At 43.0% G+C, this 17,589-nt stretch overlaps 1 protein-coding gene across 15 annotated transcripts in view; it reads left to right on the top strand.

Moving 5' to 3' along the window:
• PPIP5K1 (diphosphoinositol pentakisphosphate kinase 1) overlaps positions 1–17,589 on the top strand; it is a 1,126,642-nt gene that overhangs the window by 265,394 nt on the left and 843,659 nt on the right. For all 15 annotated transcript variants that reach the window (XM_069222621.1, XM_069222618.1, XM_069222612.1 and 12 more), the window contains one exon: positions 4,115–4,269. In XM_069222621.1, coding sequence (XP_069078722.1) covers positions 4,115–4,269 — 155 coding nt within the window. The remainder of the gene's footprint in view (positions 1–4,114; positions 4,270–17,589) is intronic.

The raw sequence follows: 17,589 nt of genomic DNA, 5'->3' as shown, positions 1-17,589 counted from the left end.
CCTTCACCTGCCTAATGTGGGGGGGTTTGTGTGAATTTTATTCTTGATTTATGCTGAATTATGGTTCATGCCTCAACTGTCCTACTAAAATGCTAAAAAAAATTTTTTAGTTTAAGTGGAGAAAAGAAAGTCAAGAGGTGATTGAGTAGATCAGCTATTGAGTACAAAAGCTTTGAGAGCATTTGATTATTCTTTGCTAGGTCGTGTGACTGTAAATGCCAGCAATGTGGTGCAGGAGGTAGTCGTTTCTTAAAAGAGAGATACTGCAGAACTGATTGTGAAAGCCTGAACAGCACTACTAGGTGATTGAGAGAGAGCTCTAAGCATATTGGTTTGCTGTTGAAAAATTCCAGATGTACTAAGGAGTTTATGCAGTGCATAGCAAGGCTATTGACTAGAGCACTTGATTATCAGTTTGACATTGAAGACATCCTGGGGAAAACAAATGGTGGAGCGGATTATTTGTCGGAGTTTCCCATTGCTGATGATGTGAATGAGAAAGAGAAAGAAGATTTTGAGAGTGACCTTGAACCGTGCTTGATTGCAGCAGTAGACGCAAAGGTTTAATGCCATCTTTGAAAACACATGGAGACAAGCATATAATCATGATCAACTGCTAAAATTGGTCAAACAGTTGGTAGTTGATAGTTAGCAACTGAAGGGAGCTTACAATATGCATTGCATGGTTTGTCAAGATAACAGATGAGTTTTTGTGTGTAAGATTGTTTTTTGATGAGGGGAAACCCACTAAATCCCACCTGAGCAATCAAGAGTTTCTGTTACATCTAATGCTCATGAAGGGTGCTTAAGAACGACTTTGATGAAGAAACAATGTGTGCCACATGTTAATAGATCGGTTTGGACAGTGAAGTGGAGTAGTTAGTGAGAACTGTGCAATTTGTAGACATTTTAAGGTAGGAATTTACTTAGTTGGCCCATTTTATGCTTGACAAGAACAGCATTGCTTCACTGTAGAGTGAATCAAATATTACTGTAAATGGCTGGAAGTGAAGCTTTTGTCAGAACCAAATAGCAAAGAAAATAGTTGAGTTTATGAAAGAAGTCTTTGTCAGAAAAGGCCTACCAGCATTTCTGGTTTCAGGTAATGGAGTTCAATTTGAGAACTCCGAGATGGTGAATTTTCTAGAATCTGTTGGTATTAAACATTTGAGAAGGTTACTGTTTGATGGCATATGTAGCTGTAGATACACATATTTTGCATAAGTACGCCATCTAGTGTTGGGCTCGGAGTGTTACAAGTTGTTTTTCTTCTAAGAAGGTTTTCGAGTCACGAGATCGAGTGACGACTCGTCTCAGTGATAGTGCACATGGGCATCGAGTCCTTTGTTAGATTTCTTTCCGCCGTTGGGTTCGGACGTGTTTCCTCTTGCTTCAGTAGATCTTGGTTCGGTTCTATCTGAACCCTCTCTCTTCTTACCTATAAACATCGGTATAGTTTCGATTGAGTTTTCCAACTTTATAGTCCATCCATTTGTAATAGTCGGGTCGATTACATGCCCTTAGGAGCGACCTCAGCCTTTTTGGTCCTACTTCAACATATTGTAGTCGAAACAATGTTAGGCTGATGGAATGGACTCCGTTTCGCTTTTGCCCCCTGTGTCACTCCAAATTTCCTTACACCGATCAGCACTTGGTGTCAATCCCTGTCTCTCTCCGGATCACAGAGAAGAAAACTGTGACGATTGCCGGTCACTTTGCTCCACAAAGACTTTTAGGGATTGAAGAGCGCGTCCAGTGTAGATGGCATCCAAGTCGTCAAAACACACACCCGACATCTTCGGTGATGAACACGCACAAAAAGAATTAGCACAACGTGCAACCGTTTCCATCGCAGACTCCGATTCGGATCGAGATTCCAATGTCGACAGCCAGTCCAGCCAGTACATGAGTACCTCAGCCCTGTCCCATCACTTAAAGACAATTAAAAAGACTTCCACATTGGACTTTGGTCCTCCACTGCCTGTGAGCCATGGTCGGACACGAAAAATACAGTTGGATGACTAGTCCTACTTCATCCTCCTGCAGGAAAACAGTCTAACAAAGGACTCGATGCCCAGGAACACTATCACCGAGAGGAGGAGTCACTGGGTCTTGTGACTCAAAAACCTTCTTTGAAGAAAAACAACTTGTAACACTCCGAGCTGAACACTATATGAAGACTTATGCAAAGCATGTGAATCTACAGCACAACATGCCACAAACAGATGTTTACTGGGTAAGTAATATTTTCCATATCATCCCTATACTCACAGTCAGGTAGAACAAATGTGGTTCTGAGGGAATGCATTCAGAGGGTTTTGGTGAACAAATGTGAGATCCTGGGTGCTGTTGCTCAATGTTGTGGTTTAATGGCACTACTTCTCGTTCGGTCATCTAGTGATGTCTGTTTGAGCTTCTACGAGGAATGAAACAGTGTTCAAAAGTATTTCTTCTTTGGATCTAAATGAATAAAAGGAGATGCAGCTGCTGGTAAATTGAATGACATAGTAGGAGCCTTTATCAATGAAGCTCATGACAAAACCAAGTCTGACTATGATTTAAAGAAAGGATGTAATGTTTCAAGTAGGGACTGAAGTCCGAATAAAAAAAAAAAAAAACATATGGTCATGTTAGAATAGATGTGGTTTGTCAGAATTAACGTGTGATACAGGTGGAATCCGGAGAGGTGGTTGAAATGTCTCATAATCAGCAAAACATCTCAGGTCTTCTACGTAGCAGGAATGAAGGAGAGCACTATAATGGCAGCATTGACAGTGGAGAGAGAATAGCACCTCTTTGCAGAAGTTCCTGAGCACAGCGTCGACACCCTGTAAATTGTGAGGAGTTCAGTTTCATAACTATGTTCAGTCTAGCTTTCTGATTTTTTTTTTTTAACTACTTTAGTTTTATGATTTTCATTAAAGTGTTTTATGACTCTTTATGATGTTTTATCCGTTATGATGTATGGTTATGTGGATTAGGATGATCGATCTGTGTTATTTTTTAAATATGTATTGAGATAATTATATCATTTGTGGAAGTAAAAGATGTATGTTGTGTTCACTAGAACTCTGCGTTCACATGGTTCTCAGATTCTGATGGAATGTTGTGTTTTGAATACTGGGGGGAAAAAAACAAGCTTCAACAGAGGCTGACATTCCTATGCAGTTTCAAAAGAGCATGTTTGGGAAAATTGTTGCAATTAAACTTATGCATGTTCAAGACTCTAGCATATCACTTTTTCTTTGTTGCTCCTATTGCATGTTTTCTTTGTGTCAGCTTATGCAAGTGCTGCCTCAAAAGAGCCTGTCAATTGTCCATTCTGGATTCCATCACATTTCCGAAATGTTTTTAAACTTTCAATTTTCAATTTTGCTTTTTATGTATATGTACTTTTGTTATTTTGCTAATATCACTTCATTTCTCAAACAGGAAACATGTAGGGATCCAATGAGCAGGTGTTGCAGACCCACAAGTGTCTGTAGACCACAGTTAAAGGAACAACTGAACTAAGGCAACACTTCAGCAGCTGTTTCTAGCCAATTGGGCTAGGGCAAAGTGTTCGTCTAACCGTTGAAAACACATCTTTCAAATTAAAACTAGAACTGCAGTGTATTTGCTACCTCAACATAGAACATGTCCCTCAAGAATGTGACAAATATCAGCCATTCTGTGTTAAGGCTTTATCGGACAGAGAAAACAGATTACTGTTGCTAAAATAAAAGAACTGAGACATTGGTTCTTGGAGTTATTGTCAGTCTCTTAAAATGTTGTGAGGAAAATGAAATCCTTGTCAAGCAGTCTTTAGTCAAAGTGTTGCCTTTTGGCCTCAAGTTAGTGGCACATATTTCTTAGAAAATCTGTAATAAATATAATGTTTTATTGTATGTATGTTCCTTAATGCTGATTAATTAATTTGAACCAAACGTTTTCAGCATGCCAACGGTGTAACAATACTATGTGAATCTATGAAAGATACAAACGCTAGTGGCATAGGACAAGCAACCGTTTATTTTTAGGGTATTATTTCTAGGCTTACCAGGGGCCACATAATTTTGTGGTGTTTGACATTGTTTTTTATTTTATACTAATCCTGTTGTACATCTGTCCTCAGAGTGCAATCTTGTGGAAGGTGAAGACCAAGTGGAGGTTAATGGAGAAATTTTTCCTAAGCCATTTGTAGAAAAGCCTGTCTGTGCGGAAGACCACAATGTCTACATTTATTACCCAACCTCAGCAGGTGGAGGCAGCCAGCGACTCTTTAGGAAGGTAAAGTGATGCTGAGTCAAATCCCATGGCAGTGCTGCTCCAGTATTGTTTTATTGTTGCCCCTTGTAATGCACTTCAGAACCGTTGCTGAGTTCTCTGTCTTGCAGTGTTCACACAAGTATTTTTCCATTTATTTGGTAGTTTGCATTTTTGTCCCTTTAGCGCCAGTTAGGAACTACATGAGGAGACCATATTGGTGTGCATAGTTATTTCTTGAAGTGTGTACTTTTACAAGCACTTAATAAGGTAAACCAAATAAAGGAACTGAAATCTTGGAGGAGCTTTCAGTTTTCATTTCCTTTCTGCATAAATGTTGGATTGCACATGCACATGCCAGTAATTGTTTTGCTTGCCAGCAGAATTTCTTACCTGTTATTGAGGTTCTTTTCTGCTCTTGAATTTAAGTCATGATTTGGAACTTGAAGTCTTCATAGTTCCTCTTCGCCATGTTACATTGAGTTCCCTTGATTAATGTATCCTTACTCTTCAGCCTGCCCATAATTCTCCTTACTCATCTGTTCACTTTTATCTTGACTCAAGACCAGAAATGTAGCTTATATTGTATCACATGTTCACCACTTTCTCATAAACTGCCTCTATTCCTGATACTACAATGTGCTATATAAACAAGATTAATTATTGTTTTTTTCAGAATCCCACATAGTGTAACCAAATGTCTTCTTTTAGGTCTATCCTAGAGACAACTTTATTTGTCTTGCTTGCCTGATATAATTTTAAAAAAACATAAAAAGATACGCACAAAAATACATATATATGTACATCCATTGGCCTGTTCACCTGTCTTTCATATTTACTTTCACCCAGAAAAGAATACTACATGTGGTAATAGGTCATCCCACTTGTGAGTGACAGCATTTAGCCTGTTCTCTCAACAAAACGAAGTTCATTGCCTGGTCTGGTGGTTGCCAATGGTTTTATCTTTCAATATTCACCCTTTTCTTATTTAAACGATGTCTTCATGATATAGTAATTCAAACCCAGTAGTGTCTTTACAGTGTGCCAATAACAATAATCTTTTCCTATGATGTGCATTAAAGCTAAAAAGGCTTTTAATAGCTGTTGCAAATACATCTGCCTGCTAGCAACCATATGTACTGTTCTATTAAAATTATGTGTGATGGGTATTATCTTTTTATTGCATTTTTTTTAATTTCAACATATTGTCACCTCATTTAAGCTGTGGCAGTTTTTTTTTCTTCTTTTTTTCCTATTTAACTTTTATGGCATTCTGTCAATAAAAGGTAGAAATAAATAAAAGCATGCACTTACTTGCCAAGGCCAGTCCTAATAGCTATGCCAATGCTTTCACTTGCCTTGGTGGTACTACCACTCTTCAGTATCCCTAAATAAAATATTTAATGACAAAAATGTTCACAGCCAAATATTTCCGATTGGGTTGGATATAAGAAATCACATGTTCGATGGCATCTGTCGCTGTAGATACGCATGTTTTGCAATAGCTCGCCATCTGGTGTTGGGCCGGAGTGTTACAAGTTGTTTTTCTTCGAAGAAGTCTTTCGAGTCACGGGACCGAGTGACTCCTCCTTTTGTCTCCATTGCGCATGGGCGTCGACTCCATCTTCGATTGTTTTTTTTCCGCCATCGGGTTCGGACGTGTTCCTGTCGCTCCGAGTTTCGGAGCGGAAAGATAGCTAATTTCGGAAGATTTTCGTCGGTATTGTTGCGTTCGGGATCGGCGTAGTTAGATTCAACACTGCGTCGAAGGATCGAAGAGCTCCGGTGCCCTTTGGGGTAGTTTTTCGATCCCCCGTCGGGGCCTGGTCGGCCCGACCGCGTGCTGAAGAACGCCGATGGAACGGACCCCGTTCCGTTTCTGCCCCAAATGCCACAATAAATACCCCTATACAGACCAACACTTGGTCTGTAACCTGTGCCTGTCACCTGAGCACAGTGAAGACACCTGCGAGGCCTGTCGTGCGTTCCGGTCCCGAAAAACACTCCGAGACCGTCGAGCCAGAAGACTTCAGATGGCGTCCGCGCCGACAGCCCACCGAGAGTTCGAGGAACAAGAAGAGGAAGGTACCTTCTCGATCCAAGAATCGGACTCCGAAGGATTCGACGATACACAAACCGTGAGTAAGACGTCGAAAACCACACAGAGGAAGATTTACAAGGGCCAGGGGACGCCACTGCCATCAGGCCATGGCTCCACCCATAAATTCGGTGACCGACCGTCGGCACCGAAAAAGGCCCAAACAGTGCCGAGATCGTCCGACTCCGGTCGAGACACCGGCACGCAGCCTTCTCGGGACCGAGAAAGTGCTGGAGACAAGCATCGACACCGAGATACCGGTGTAGACACGGCTCGACGCCGAGACCGCGGCACCGAAGAAGATCGACGCCGAGAGGTTTCGGCTCCGAAAAAGAAAAAAGTCACCTCGGAGCAGAAAAAAGATGCAGGCAGGGTTTCGGTGCCGAAACAAACTGCAACCGACCCAGTTTCAGGCTCTTATACAGAAGACTTTTTATTCAACACACTCTCCTCCACCCACAGCTCCTACCAAAGCCTGCCTATGCTCCCTGGTATGCTCCGGCACGCAAAAGAAATCTTTAAGGAGCCGGTCAAAAGTAGGGCAATCACACCAAGAGTGGAAAAAAAGTATAAGGCGCCTCCTACAGACCCGGCTTTCATCACTACACAGCTGCCACCAGACTCTGTCGTTGTAGGAGCAGCTAGGAAAAGGGCCAACTCCCACACATCTGGAGATGCACCACCCCCAGATAAAGAAAGCCGCAAGTTCGATGCAGCTGGTAAGAGAGTCGCAGCACAAGCTGCAAACCAGTGGCGCATCGTGAACTCCCAGGCACTACTTGCGCGCTATGACAGAGCCCACTGGGACGAGATGCAACATCTCATTGAACATCTGCCCAAGGACTTACAAAATAGGGCAAAACAAGTGGTTGAGGAGGGACAGACCATTTCCAACAACCAGATCCGCTCCTCCATGGACGCTGCAGATACAGCTGCACGGACAATTAATACATCTGTAACTATCAGAAGGCATGCATGGCTCCGAACGTCTGGATTTAAACCAGAGATTCAACAAGCAGTTCTCAATATGCCTTTTAACGAAAAAGAACTGTTCGGTCCAGAAGTGGACACAGCGATTGAGAAACTCAAAAAAGATACGGACACTGCCAAAGCCATGGGCGCACTCTACTCCCCGCAGAGCAGAGGGAATTACAGCACATTCCGTAAAACACCCTTTCGAGGGGGGTTTCGGGGTCAGAGCACACAAGCCAGCACCTCACAAGCAACACCGTCCAGTTACCAGGGACAGTATAGAGGAGGTTTTCGGGGACAATATAGAGGAGGGCAATTCCCTAGGAATAGAGGAAGATTTCAGAGCCCCAAAACCCCTACTACTAAACAGTGACTCACATGTCACTCACCCCCTCCACACAACACCAGTGGGGGGAAGAATAAGTCATTATTACAAAGCATGGGAGGAAATCACCACAGACACTTGGGTTCTAGCAATTATCCAACATGGTTATTGCATAGAATTTCTACAATTCCCTCCAAACATACCACCAAAAGCACAAAATTTTACAACACATCATTCCAATCTCCTGGAGATAGAAGTGCAGGCACTATTGCAAAAGAATGCAATCGAATTAGTGCCAAACACACAAATAAACACAGGAGTTTACTCACTGTACTTTCTGATACCAAAGAAGGACAAAACGCTGAGACCAATCCTAGACCTCAGAGTAGTGAACACTTTCATCAAATCAGACCACTTTCACATGGTCACACTACAGGAAGTATTGCCATTGCTAAAACTACACGACTACATGGCAACTTTATACCTCAAGGATGCTTATTTCCATATACCAATACACCCATCGCACAGGAAATACCTAAGGTTTGTATTCAAGGGAATACATTACCAATTCAAGGTACTGCCTTTCGGATTAACAACCGCTCCAAGAGTCTTTACCAAATGTCTAGCGGTAGTCGCTGCACACATAAGAAGGCAGCAAATACATGTGTTCCCATATCTAGACGACTGGCAAATCAAGGCCCATTCGTTAATAGAGTGCTCAAATCACACAAATCATATCATACAAACCCTCTTCAAACTAGGGTTCACCGTCAACTTCACAAAATCCAAAATTCTGCCGCGCAAGGTACAACAATACCTGGAAGCCATAATAGACACATCAAAAGGAGTAGCCACTCCAAGTCCACAAAGAATTCAAAATTTCAACACCATCATACAACGCATGTATCCAACACAAAGGATACAAGCAAAGATGGTACTACAACTCCTAGGCATGATGTCTTCATGCATAGCCATTGTCCCAAACGCAAGACTGCACATGAGGCCCTTACAACAGTGCCTAGCATCACAATGGTCACAAGCACAGGGTCACCTTCTAGATCTGGTGTTAATAGACCGCCAAACTTACCTCTCGCTTCTGTGGTGGAACAACATAAATTTAAACAACGGGCGGCCTTTCCAAGACCCAGTGCCACAATACGTAATAACAACAGATGCTTCCATGACAGGGTGGGGAGCACACCTCGATCAACACAGCATACAAGGACAATGGAACGTACATCAAACAAAACTGCATATAAATCACCTAGAACTTCTAGCAGTTTTTCAAGCACTAAAAGCTTTCCAACCACTAATAGTTCACAAATACATTCTCGTCAAAACAGACAACATGACAACAATGTATTATCTAAACAAGCAAGGGGGGACGCACTCCACGCAGTAAAGCCTGCTAGCACAAAAGATTTGGCGTTGGGCAATTCACAACCAAATTCGCCTAATAGCACAATTTATACCAGGGATCCAAAATCAACTCGCAGACAATCTCTCTCGAGATCACCAACAGGTCCACGAATGGGAAATTCACCCCCAAATTCTGAACACTTATTTCAAACTCTGGGGAACACCTCAGATAGACTTGTTTGCGACAAAGGAGAACGCAAAATGCCAAAACTTCGCATCCAGATACCCACACAAACAGTCCCAAGGCAATGCCCTATGGATGAACTGGTCAGGGATATTTGCTTACGCTTTTCCTCCTCTCCCTCTCCTTCCTTACCTGGTAAACAAACTCAGTCAAAACAAACTCAAACTCATATTAATAGCACCAACTTGGGCAAGGCAACCCTGGTACACAACGCTGCTAGACCTATCAGTAGTACCCTGCATCAAATTGCCCAACAGGCCAGATCTGTTGACACAACACAACCAAAAGATCAGACACCCAGATCCAGCATCGCTGAATCTAGCAATCTGGCTCCTGAAATCCTTGAATTCGGGCACTTACAACTTACCCAAGAATGTATGGAAGTCATAAAACAAGCCAGAAGGCCATCCACCAGGCACTGCTATGCAAGTAAATGGAAGAGGTTTGTTTGCTACTGCCATATTAATCAAATACAACCATTACACACAACTCCAGAACATGTAGTGGGTTACTTGCTTCACTTACAAAAATCTAACCTGGCTTTCTCTTCATTAAAATACACCTTGCAGCAATATCTGCATACCTGCAGACTACCTATTCAACTTCCCTATATAAGATACCAGTCATTAAAGCATTCATGGAGGGCCTTAGGAGAATTATACCACCAAGAACACCACCTGTTCCTTCATGGAACCTAAATGTTGTCCTAACTAGACTTATGGGTCCACCTTTTGAACCCATGCACTCCTGCGAAATACAGTTCTAACAACACAAAAGAATGATGGACGGAGTGCTGACAATGCAAACACTCTCCCCCAGTCACAGATCTGGGTTTAATCCTTCGTTTTTTTGCTGCCCATGCCATTCCAGTTTGGACCCAGCCATATGCAAATCAGCCTTGACCCTGTTCCCCATGGGAACAGTCCAGCCCAAACTGCCAGGCCAGGTCTTCCCTGGACTGGAAACAAGCATCCTGGGACCGGTTTCGGGGTTTCACCCCTCATCAGCCAGGCTAGCTTGAATCCAGTGGCATGGGAAGCACGGGACCCACGTCTGGGCATACCCTTCCCACTTAGGGCAATATTAACAACACAAAGGGGATACAGTTCCTAACCTGGAAGGTGGCATTTCTCATCGCCATTACTTCCCTAAGAAGAGTAAGCGAGATTCAGGCGTTTACAATACAGGAACCTTTTATACAACTACACAAGAATAAGGTCGTCCTAAGGACCAATCCTAAATTTTTGCCAAAGGTTATTTCACCGTTCCATCTAAATCAAACAGTGGAACTTCCAGTGTTCTTTCCACAGCCAGATACCGTAGCTGAAAGGGCACTACATACATTAGATGTCAAAAGAGCATTGATGTATTACATTGACAGAACAAAGAACATCAGAAAGACTAAACAACTATTTATTGCATTTCAAAAACCTCATGCAGGAAACCCAATATCAAAACAAGGTATAGCCAGATGGATAGTTAAATGCATCCAAATCTGCTACCTTAAAGCTAAACGACAGCTGCCCATTACACCAAGGGCACACTCAACCAGAAAGAAAGGTGCTACCATGGCCTTTCTAGGAAACATCCCAATGCAAGAAATATGTAAGGCAGCCACATGGTCTACGCCTCACACATTCACCAAGCACTACTGTGTAGACGTGTTATCTGCACAACAAGCCACAGTAGGTCAAGCCGTATTAAGAACATTATTTCAGACTACTTCCACTCCTACAGGCTGATCCACCGCTTTTGGGGAGATAACTGCTTACTAGTCTATGCAAAACATGCGTATCTACAGCGACAGATGCCATCGAACTGAAAATGTCACTTACCCAGTGTACATCTGTTCGTGGCATCAGTCGCAGTAGATTTGCATGTGCCCACCCGCCTCCCCGGGAGCCTGTAGCAGTTTGGAAGTTACCTTCAACTATTTGTATATGTATCATCTCAACCTTAAATAGGTGCATACTTAGTCACTCCATTGCATGGGCACTATTACTACAATTCAACTCCTACCTCACCCTCTGCGGGGAAAAACAATCGAAGATGGAGTCGACGCCCATGCGCAATGGAGACAAAAGGAGGAGTCACTCGGTCCCGTGACTCGAAAGACTTCTTCGAAGAAAAACAACTTGTAACACTCCGGCCCAACACCAGATGGCGAGCTATTGCAAAACATGCGAATCTACTGCGACTGATGCCACGAACAGATGTACACTGGGTAAGTGACATTTTCATACCTTCTCATGCGTGAAATCTGAGATAAGAACATGAGACCTTTCACTTCTTCACTCATCCATCTCCTGTCCATCTAACCTCTTGCTCCTTGAATATCTCACTGAAAAATTGGTTTTCCTTTATTAAAGTGTGGTATTAAGCATTATACTTTGAAAATGTTTTGGTGCACCGCTACACTGTTTTTTTTAATTTTTTTTATTTTATTGAATTTCGTTACTCTTCTCTTACATCCTATATAAGGCTCTACACATAGCATTCACCTGCGAAGGGGAGACAGTCCTGATTTTAGGTAGTAAATTAGTCCATTAATGGGGATTATTTAAAATTCTTCTGTTATAAGTTTCATGAATCCCACGTATTTCTTTCTTTCTCAGCTGAGTTGTAACCTTACACTAGCTTTACTTTTTCATTGGAATCATGGTCAGTCAAAAACTATTTCAACGTTCTTTGCTACAAGCTAAGGAGCAGATGAATGGCTTTGAAAAAGCACTATTTAATTGATTTTTAAAAACTTATTCTGAAGGGGCAAATCTGAATATTAGCTTTATTTTGGAGATTGTAGAGACAATTGATCTTTTGTACGTGTCTTTGAGCACTGGTATAATGACTCATGCCCCTAGTAAGGTAATATTTTTACCAAGGATATCATATTAATCCCGCACCATGCAACATGTTTGCAGCATGTGCTGCAGTAAATCACATAATTATGCAACTCTTGTCACTAACATTGCAAGCATTGCAAGTTTTCTTCTTCGAAGTAGAGGTTTCAGTTTTGAGGTGACCCATGATCCTTCACCTGAGTTCCACAGTGTACCAGGATTCATACTCTACCTCTGATTGTTTTTTTTTCGCCATCTGGTTCAGACATACTTTTCGGAGCTCTGGGACCATCACGCTCCATAGGGGAAATCTTTGACATTAATATACTGGAATTCACACTCTTATCATAAGAACACACCATGTGACTGCTTCGGAACCAAATCGGACCAAACATTTTGAAGGAAGGTCATATAAGATTACTTTTTAGAGTGGTATGTCATGGAGCATAAACCCTTTCAGTTATATCCTAAATGTAATGATAAATTCCCTTGGTCAGGACAAGTCTACAACCTCTGTCTCCCGATGGACCACAACAAATCCTCCTGTTCAGCTTACCAGGCATTCTGATACAAAATGGAAGGACCAACTGAAGGCAAACTATGCAATGACTTGCAATAGCTTTCCCAAGCCAACCACCAAGTACAGCATCAAAGACATTGAAGTAACTTATTTGGATGGATAAAGAGGAGGATCCTTTGGTATCTGGGGTGTTGGGAGCAGAACCCAGAATATGTTTTCTCCAGTAACACTGACTTAAGAGAAATTCCTTCTCTTCACCCCACACCCAGGACAAAGACTACACGTTTCCCCAGGCAGCACCTTTCGAAGAGGCTGCCTACAGTGTTCAGCCTAAAGTGGAGTGTCTGCACCAGGGTAGGAATGGCCTTAACATCTCTGTTACAAGAATCAAAACTGCCTGCCTTAAAGCCAAGGGTGGCACAGAGGTTGACCTTAAACCTTGATGCCTAGTGATGTCACACCCACCAGAAGAGCAAAGGGAGCCCAGTGTCAGGCACAGGAGAATCCATTCAGACCCTGTGACAGGGCACATTTTAGCTCATCCACCCCAAACTACAATCTATATAGTCCCTGTTACAGGACATATTTTAGCTCATCCATCCCAAACTATATCACCAGGCCAGGCCCACGCCAAGAACCAGCAACTCCTATTCCAAGAGTTATCTCTGAAGAACTGAAAGTGTTTCCAACCCCTGAAAGCCTAGGCCTAGAGAACAAAGTATTCCACAAGCACAGTGACCTGATCAGTCCCAGTATCCTTCACACTCGCTACAAATTTGGTCATAGCCTCATTCTGCTATGTATCTACCAGACAATGAGTCCTTCCCTAACGAGTACGGAGGCAACTTTGATTACAGTGTAGAACCCCAAGATGAGCATTACTCAGAACTGTACATATTCAAGCCATCCCCACCTGATGATACATCCTCCTACCACGCTGTAATTCAGTGTGCAGGGGACCATCACAAGGTCAAACTCCATGCACTAGAGGTGGAGGAGGACTTCGCCATTGAGGGACTCTTGAAAAGAGAGCGGTCGGTACAGTGCTTGCCAATGCTGAATGGCAAGTTGAAATTTCTACCTGAGAAAACCAGGGTGGTCGTACCATGGGTTGAGGAACAACTATAAGGCGGCAGGAGAGGAGCTCATATGAATCAGGGCCACATTTAACCTTAGTCACCAATAGTCCACACTGCTTGGAAATACCTTTTTTCCTAGTATAAGCCAACACATTCATGCTGGTGTCAAAAACTTATCTGTGGGTGCTGCCATTCAGTGGCGCATAGCCAACTCAGACAGTCTACAGTCTGGATATAACAGGTACCAGTGGAAGATGATAAAGTAGCTGGCACTGCCTTCAAAGGAACAAACACCAACGTTCTCCTCCAAAGGTATGCCTGGTTAAGAGTCTTGAGATTCCAACGAGACGTCTAGGAAAGTGAGCTGTTTGAAGTGGAGCACCTTTTTGTGCCTCACGTGGGCTTGGTGCTCAAGAATATCAAGAAGGACACTGGCACAGCCAATGCAATATGGGCATTTAAAACCCAGACATCATTTTCTTCTGACCTATAAATCCACACTTCTGGGCCTGCAGTTTGGTCGCTCCAAGCTATTTGGTGAAAAAGCTAATTCCGTTTCTGCCACTATTAGTCACAGCAGCCATGGCAACAGCAGTCCCCGAATCAGCTGATTTAGCTGTAGGGGCTGTTGAAAGGTTTAGGGCAAGCCACCCAACAGTCAGCCCCCTTTTTACCTCTTCCTCTTACTCCCTCTTTTTACTCCTACTCCTCTCCCTGTCTTGACCTGAAAGCTAGTTCACTCTAATTGCTGCATTTGAGATTGGTGTGAGGCCGGGTGCCCTTCTTTCCACAGGCCTGGAAGGCCATTGCTTTGGACCAGTGTGTACTCCAAATCGCAGAAATGTGGTATTTCCTATCCTTCCATCAGGCTCCTCCAGCATTTCCCCCTCCCTGCTATTGTGAAATATATGATCATCTATAAATCCTTGAGCTGAAGGTAGAGTCCTGCAGCAGAATGGAGCAGTGGAGTTGGTGCCTAAGTTTGAGCTACGCTCTGTACTTGTTCGTTTCTAAGAAGGACAGTAGTCTTTGTCAGATCTTAGAACTCGGGATTTTGAATCTATCTCTCTCTCTCTGCAAAGAAAAATGTAAGCTACAGACTGGCTCAGGTGCTGTTGGCACTGGAAGCCAAAGACTATCTTGTGTCCTTAAACTTGCAGGATGTATAATTCTATACGCCCGTCCTGCAGTTGCATAGTCGGTATCTTGCTTTTTGTGGTGGGGTTCACTCACTATCATTTTGTGGTCCTTCCTTTTGGTCTATCACCAGCACCGTCTTTACAAATGTGATGGCGGTGGTAGCAGTACATCTCGGAAATCAGGAATTACGACATTTCCATACATAGACAATTGACTGCAGAAGGTCAAGCTTCCAGATATAGGGGGTCATTACGAATGTTGCGGTCTTAAGACTGCCACACTCACAGTGGCTGTCCGACCACCACATTAAAACTCTGCTCTGCCAGGATCCATGATCCTGGCGGCCTGGTGGTGGCATGCGGATTACAACCTTTTTCTCTACCAGCCTTTTCATGGCGGTAACACCGCCATGAAAAGGCCGGCGGAGAACAGGTGCTGGTGCCCCCTGCCCAGCATCCTCACATTGTTCACTGTCTGCCGTGCAGACAGTGAACTTTGCGAGGGTGCTAGTGCATCCTGCAGGCTACAGCATTGCTGCTGTCTCGATTACGAGCAGGAGACATTGCTGGATCCTGTTTCCCTCTAGAAACTCAAGTGTCCGCCCGGCGACCTAGCAGGATACTCATAATGACTTTGGCGGGGAGGGCGATGTGTAGGCGGATGCCACCCTATCAGGAGTTTAGCAGACTGGCTTTCCCGTCTGCCAAACTCATAATCAGGCCCATAGTGTTGTGCTATTTACTGTGAACAGAATTCCTGCAGTTCAACCTAGGTCTTTCAATCAGTATAGCCAAATCTCACCCCAAGCACTCAGAACCTCCTGTTCATAGTCAGTACTGGACACAACTTCCTTTCAAGCCTTCCCTTCCATGCAAAGCATTTGACACATTTAGTCTGTGACACTATTATTTCAGGTAATGGTTTAGGTTCTGTTTCTGAAGGTCTAACACCTGCTAAGTCTGCTGGCTTCTTGCATCCTCTTGATCATGCATGTACCATGGCTCATGAGGGCTTTTAGTGATGTCTCTGCAGGCAGTTGTTCCAGCATGAGGGACATCTTTCAAATAACATCACACTCTCCTAGGACACTGGAGTGGATCTAGCTTGGTTGGGTATGGAGGAGAACCTAGTGGTGGGGATATCTTTCCAACCCCCACCAATTGTGGGCACTGTGATGATGGATGCCTCCATCCTAGGGTGTGAAGCTCATCTGAAGGAACCTGAGACCAGAGACCTCTAGTCTCCTGAGGAGCAGATCTTACATATCAACCTTCTCAAACTGAGGGCAATTCATTTGGCACTTAAAGCCTGCCTTCCTTCTCTTTGCAGTCGGTTGGTCCAGATTTTGGCAGACAATACAACGCAATGAGGTCACTTAACAAACCAGGAGCAATATCGTTTCCACTTCTCTGTTGGGAAGCCCTGTGACTCTGGTCCTGGGCTCACCAACACAGGGTTTGGCTTCTAGCAAACCCTCTGGAAGGCTCTCTGAACACCAGAGCTGACAACCTCAGTTGTATCATCTTGCTGACCGCAACTGGCATCTCCAGCTGGAAGTAGTTCAGACCATCTCCGCCTAGTGAGGCCCCCCACTGGTGGATTTGTTTGCTACTCACAGCAGCATGCATTGGCCAAAGTTCTGTACACTTGGCAATAACATTTTGATTAAGATGGAATTTTCCTCTTTACTATGAATTTCCTACCATACCCTTGAATCCTCTTGTTATCTTCACTTGGCCTGATTGGCTGTTATTTAATAGCGATTCCTAATGGTTTCCTAAACCAATTTAGTAGTTTGGTAACATGGATTTAGTACATTTGACAAACACATTTTTTGCTGCGATTACTTCATTTAGAATTAGTGACATACAAACCCTTACCTTGGAAGAGTTCTTTTTTTCAAATACATCAGAACAGGGTAATCCTTAGGACTAATCCAGAATTCTTATTGAAGGCAGTGCCATCTTTTCACCTTAATCAAACAATTGAACCACCAGTCTTCTGTCCTAATCCAGACTCTGCAGCAGAAAGAGCACTTCGCACACTGGATGTTTAAAAGAAAAAAGTAAAAAAGTGTTATACTGCATTGACAGAAGTAAATGTTTTTGGAGTACACAACAATTAATTATGTCTTTCTCCTACCCTAGGTATGATGGTTCCACAATAATTAACTTTCTAAATACATTTGTACATTACATTGCCTGTTCTGCTTCTTACTACTGCTTTTACTCCCACCCATATGGGCAAATGCATTCTGAAGTAGAGTCTAAGTCCTGGTACATTGTTGGTTTCAAGGAATGGATTAATAGTATTGAAACCTCTACTTTGAAGAAAAACAACTTACAATTACAATGTCTGCTCCTAACACTAGACGACATGAGTGTGTACATCATGTGAATCCATAGGACTACAAGCTTCAAAACAATTTTTACAGATACATAATGTTTTCCATCCTAATTAAGTAGTCCACACAGCCCCTTTAGCATTGTCTCCCTGCAATAAAGGAGCATAATAGTTTGCCTCAGTGCTGGCTGTAAGTGGCTATGGAATTCCTCTAAAACATGATGTGCACAATAAGTAACCAATTCTTTCACTTAAGAAGGACACCCACATTTCTGAATACATTCACTTCTGTACAGTTTGTTTTAGCATGTACAATTTCTTACCTGTAACTTGATAGGCTCAACTTGTTGACCTCACCTGGTCATAAAAGAAACAGCCTTGCCCTCACTGACTCAGTGTGTGTAAGATGCTGAGAAAGCAATAT

Source organism: Pleurodeles waltl, chromosome 3_1 (assembly GCF_031143425.1).
Source record: "Pleurodeles waltl isolate 20211129_DDA chromosome 3_1, aPleWal1.hap1.20221129, whole genome shotgun sequence".
Taxonomy (NCBI): domain Eukaryota; kingdom Metazoa; phylum Chordata; class Amphibia; order Caudata; family Salamandridae; genus Pleurodeles; species Pleurodeles waltl.
The sequence above is the reverse complement of the archived record's forward strand: the minus strand, read 5'-3'. Positions and strand labels throughout refer to the sequence as shown.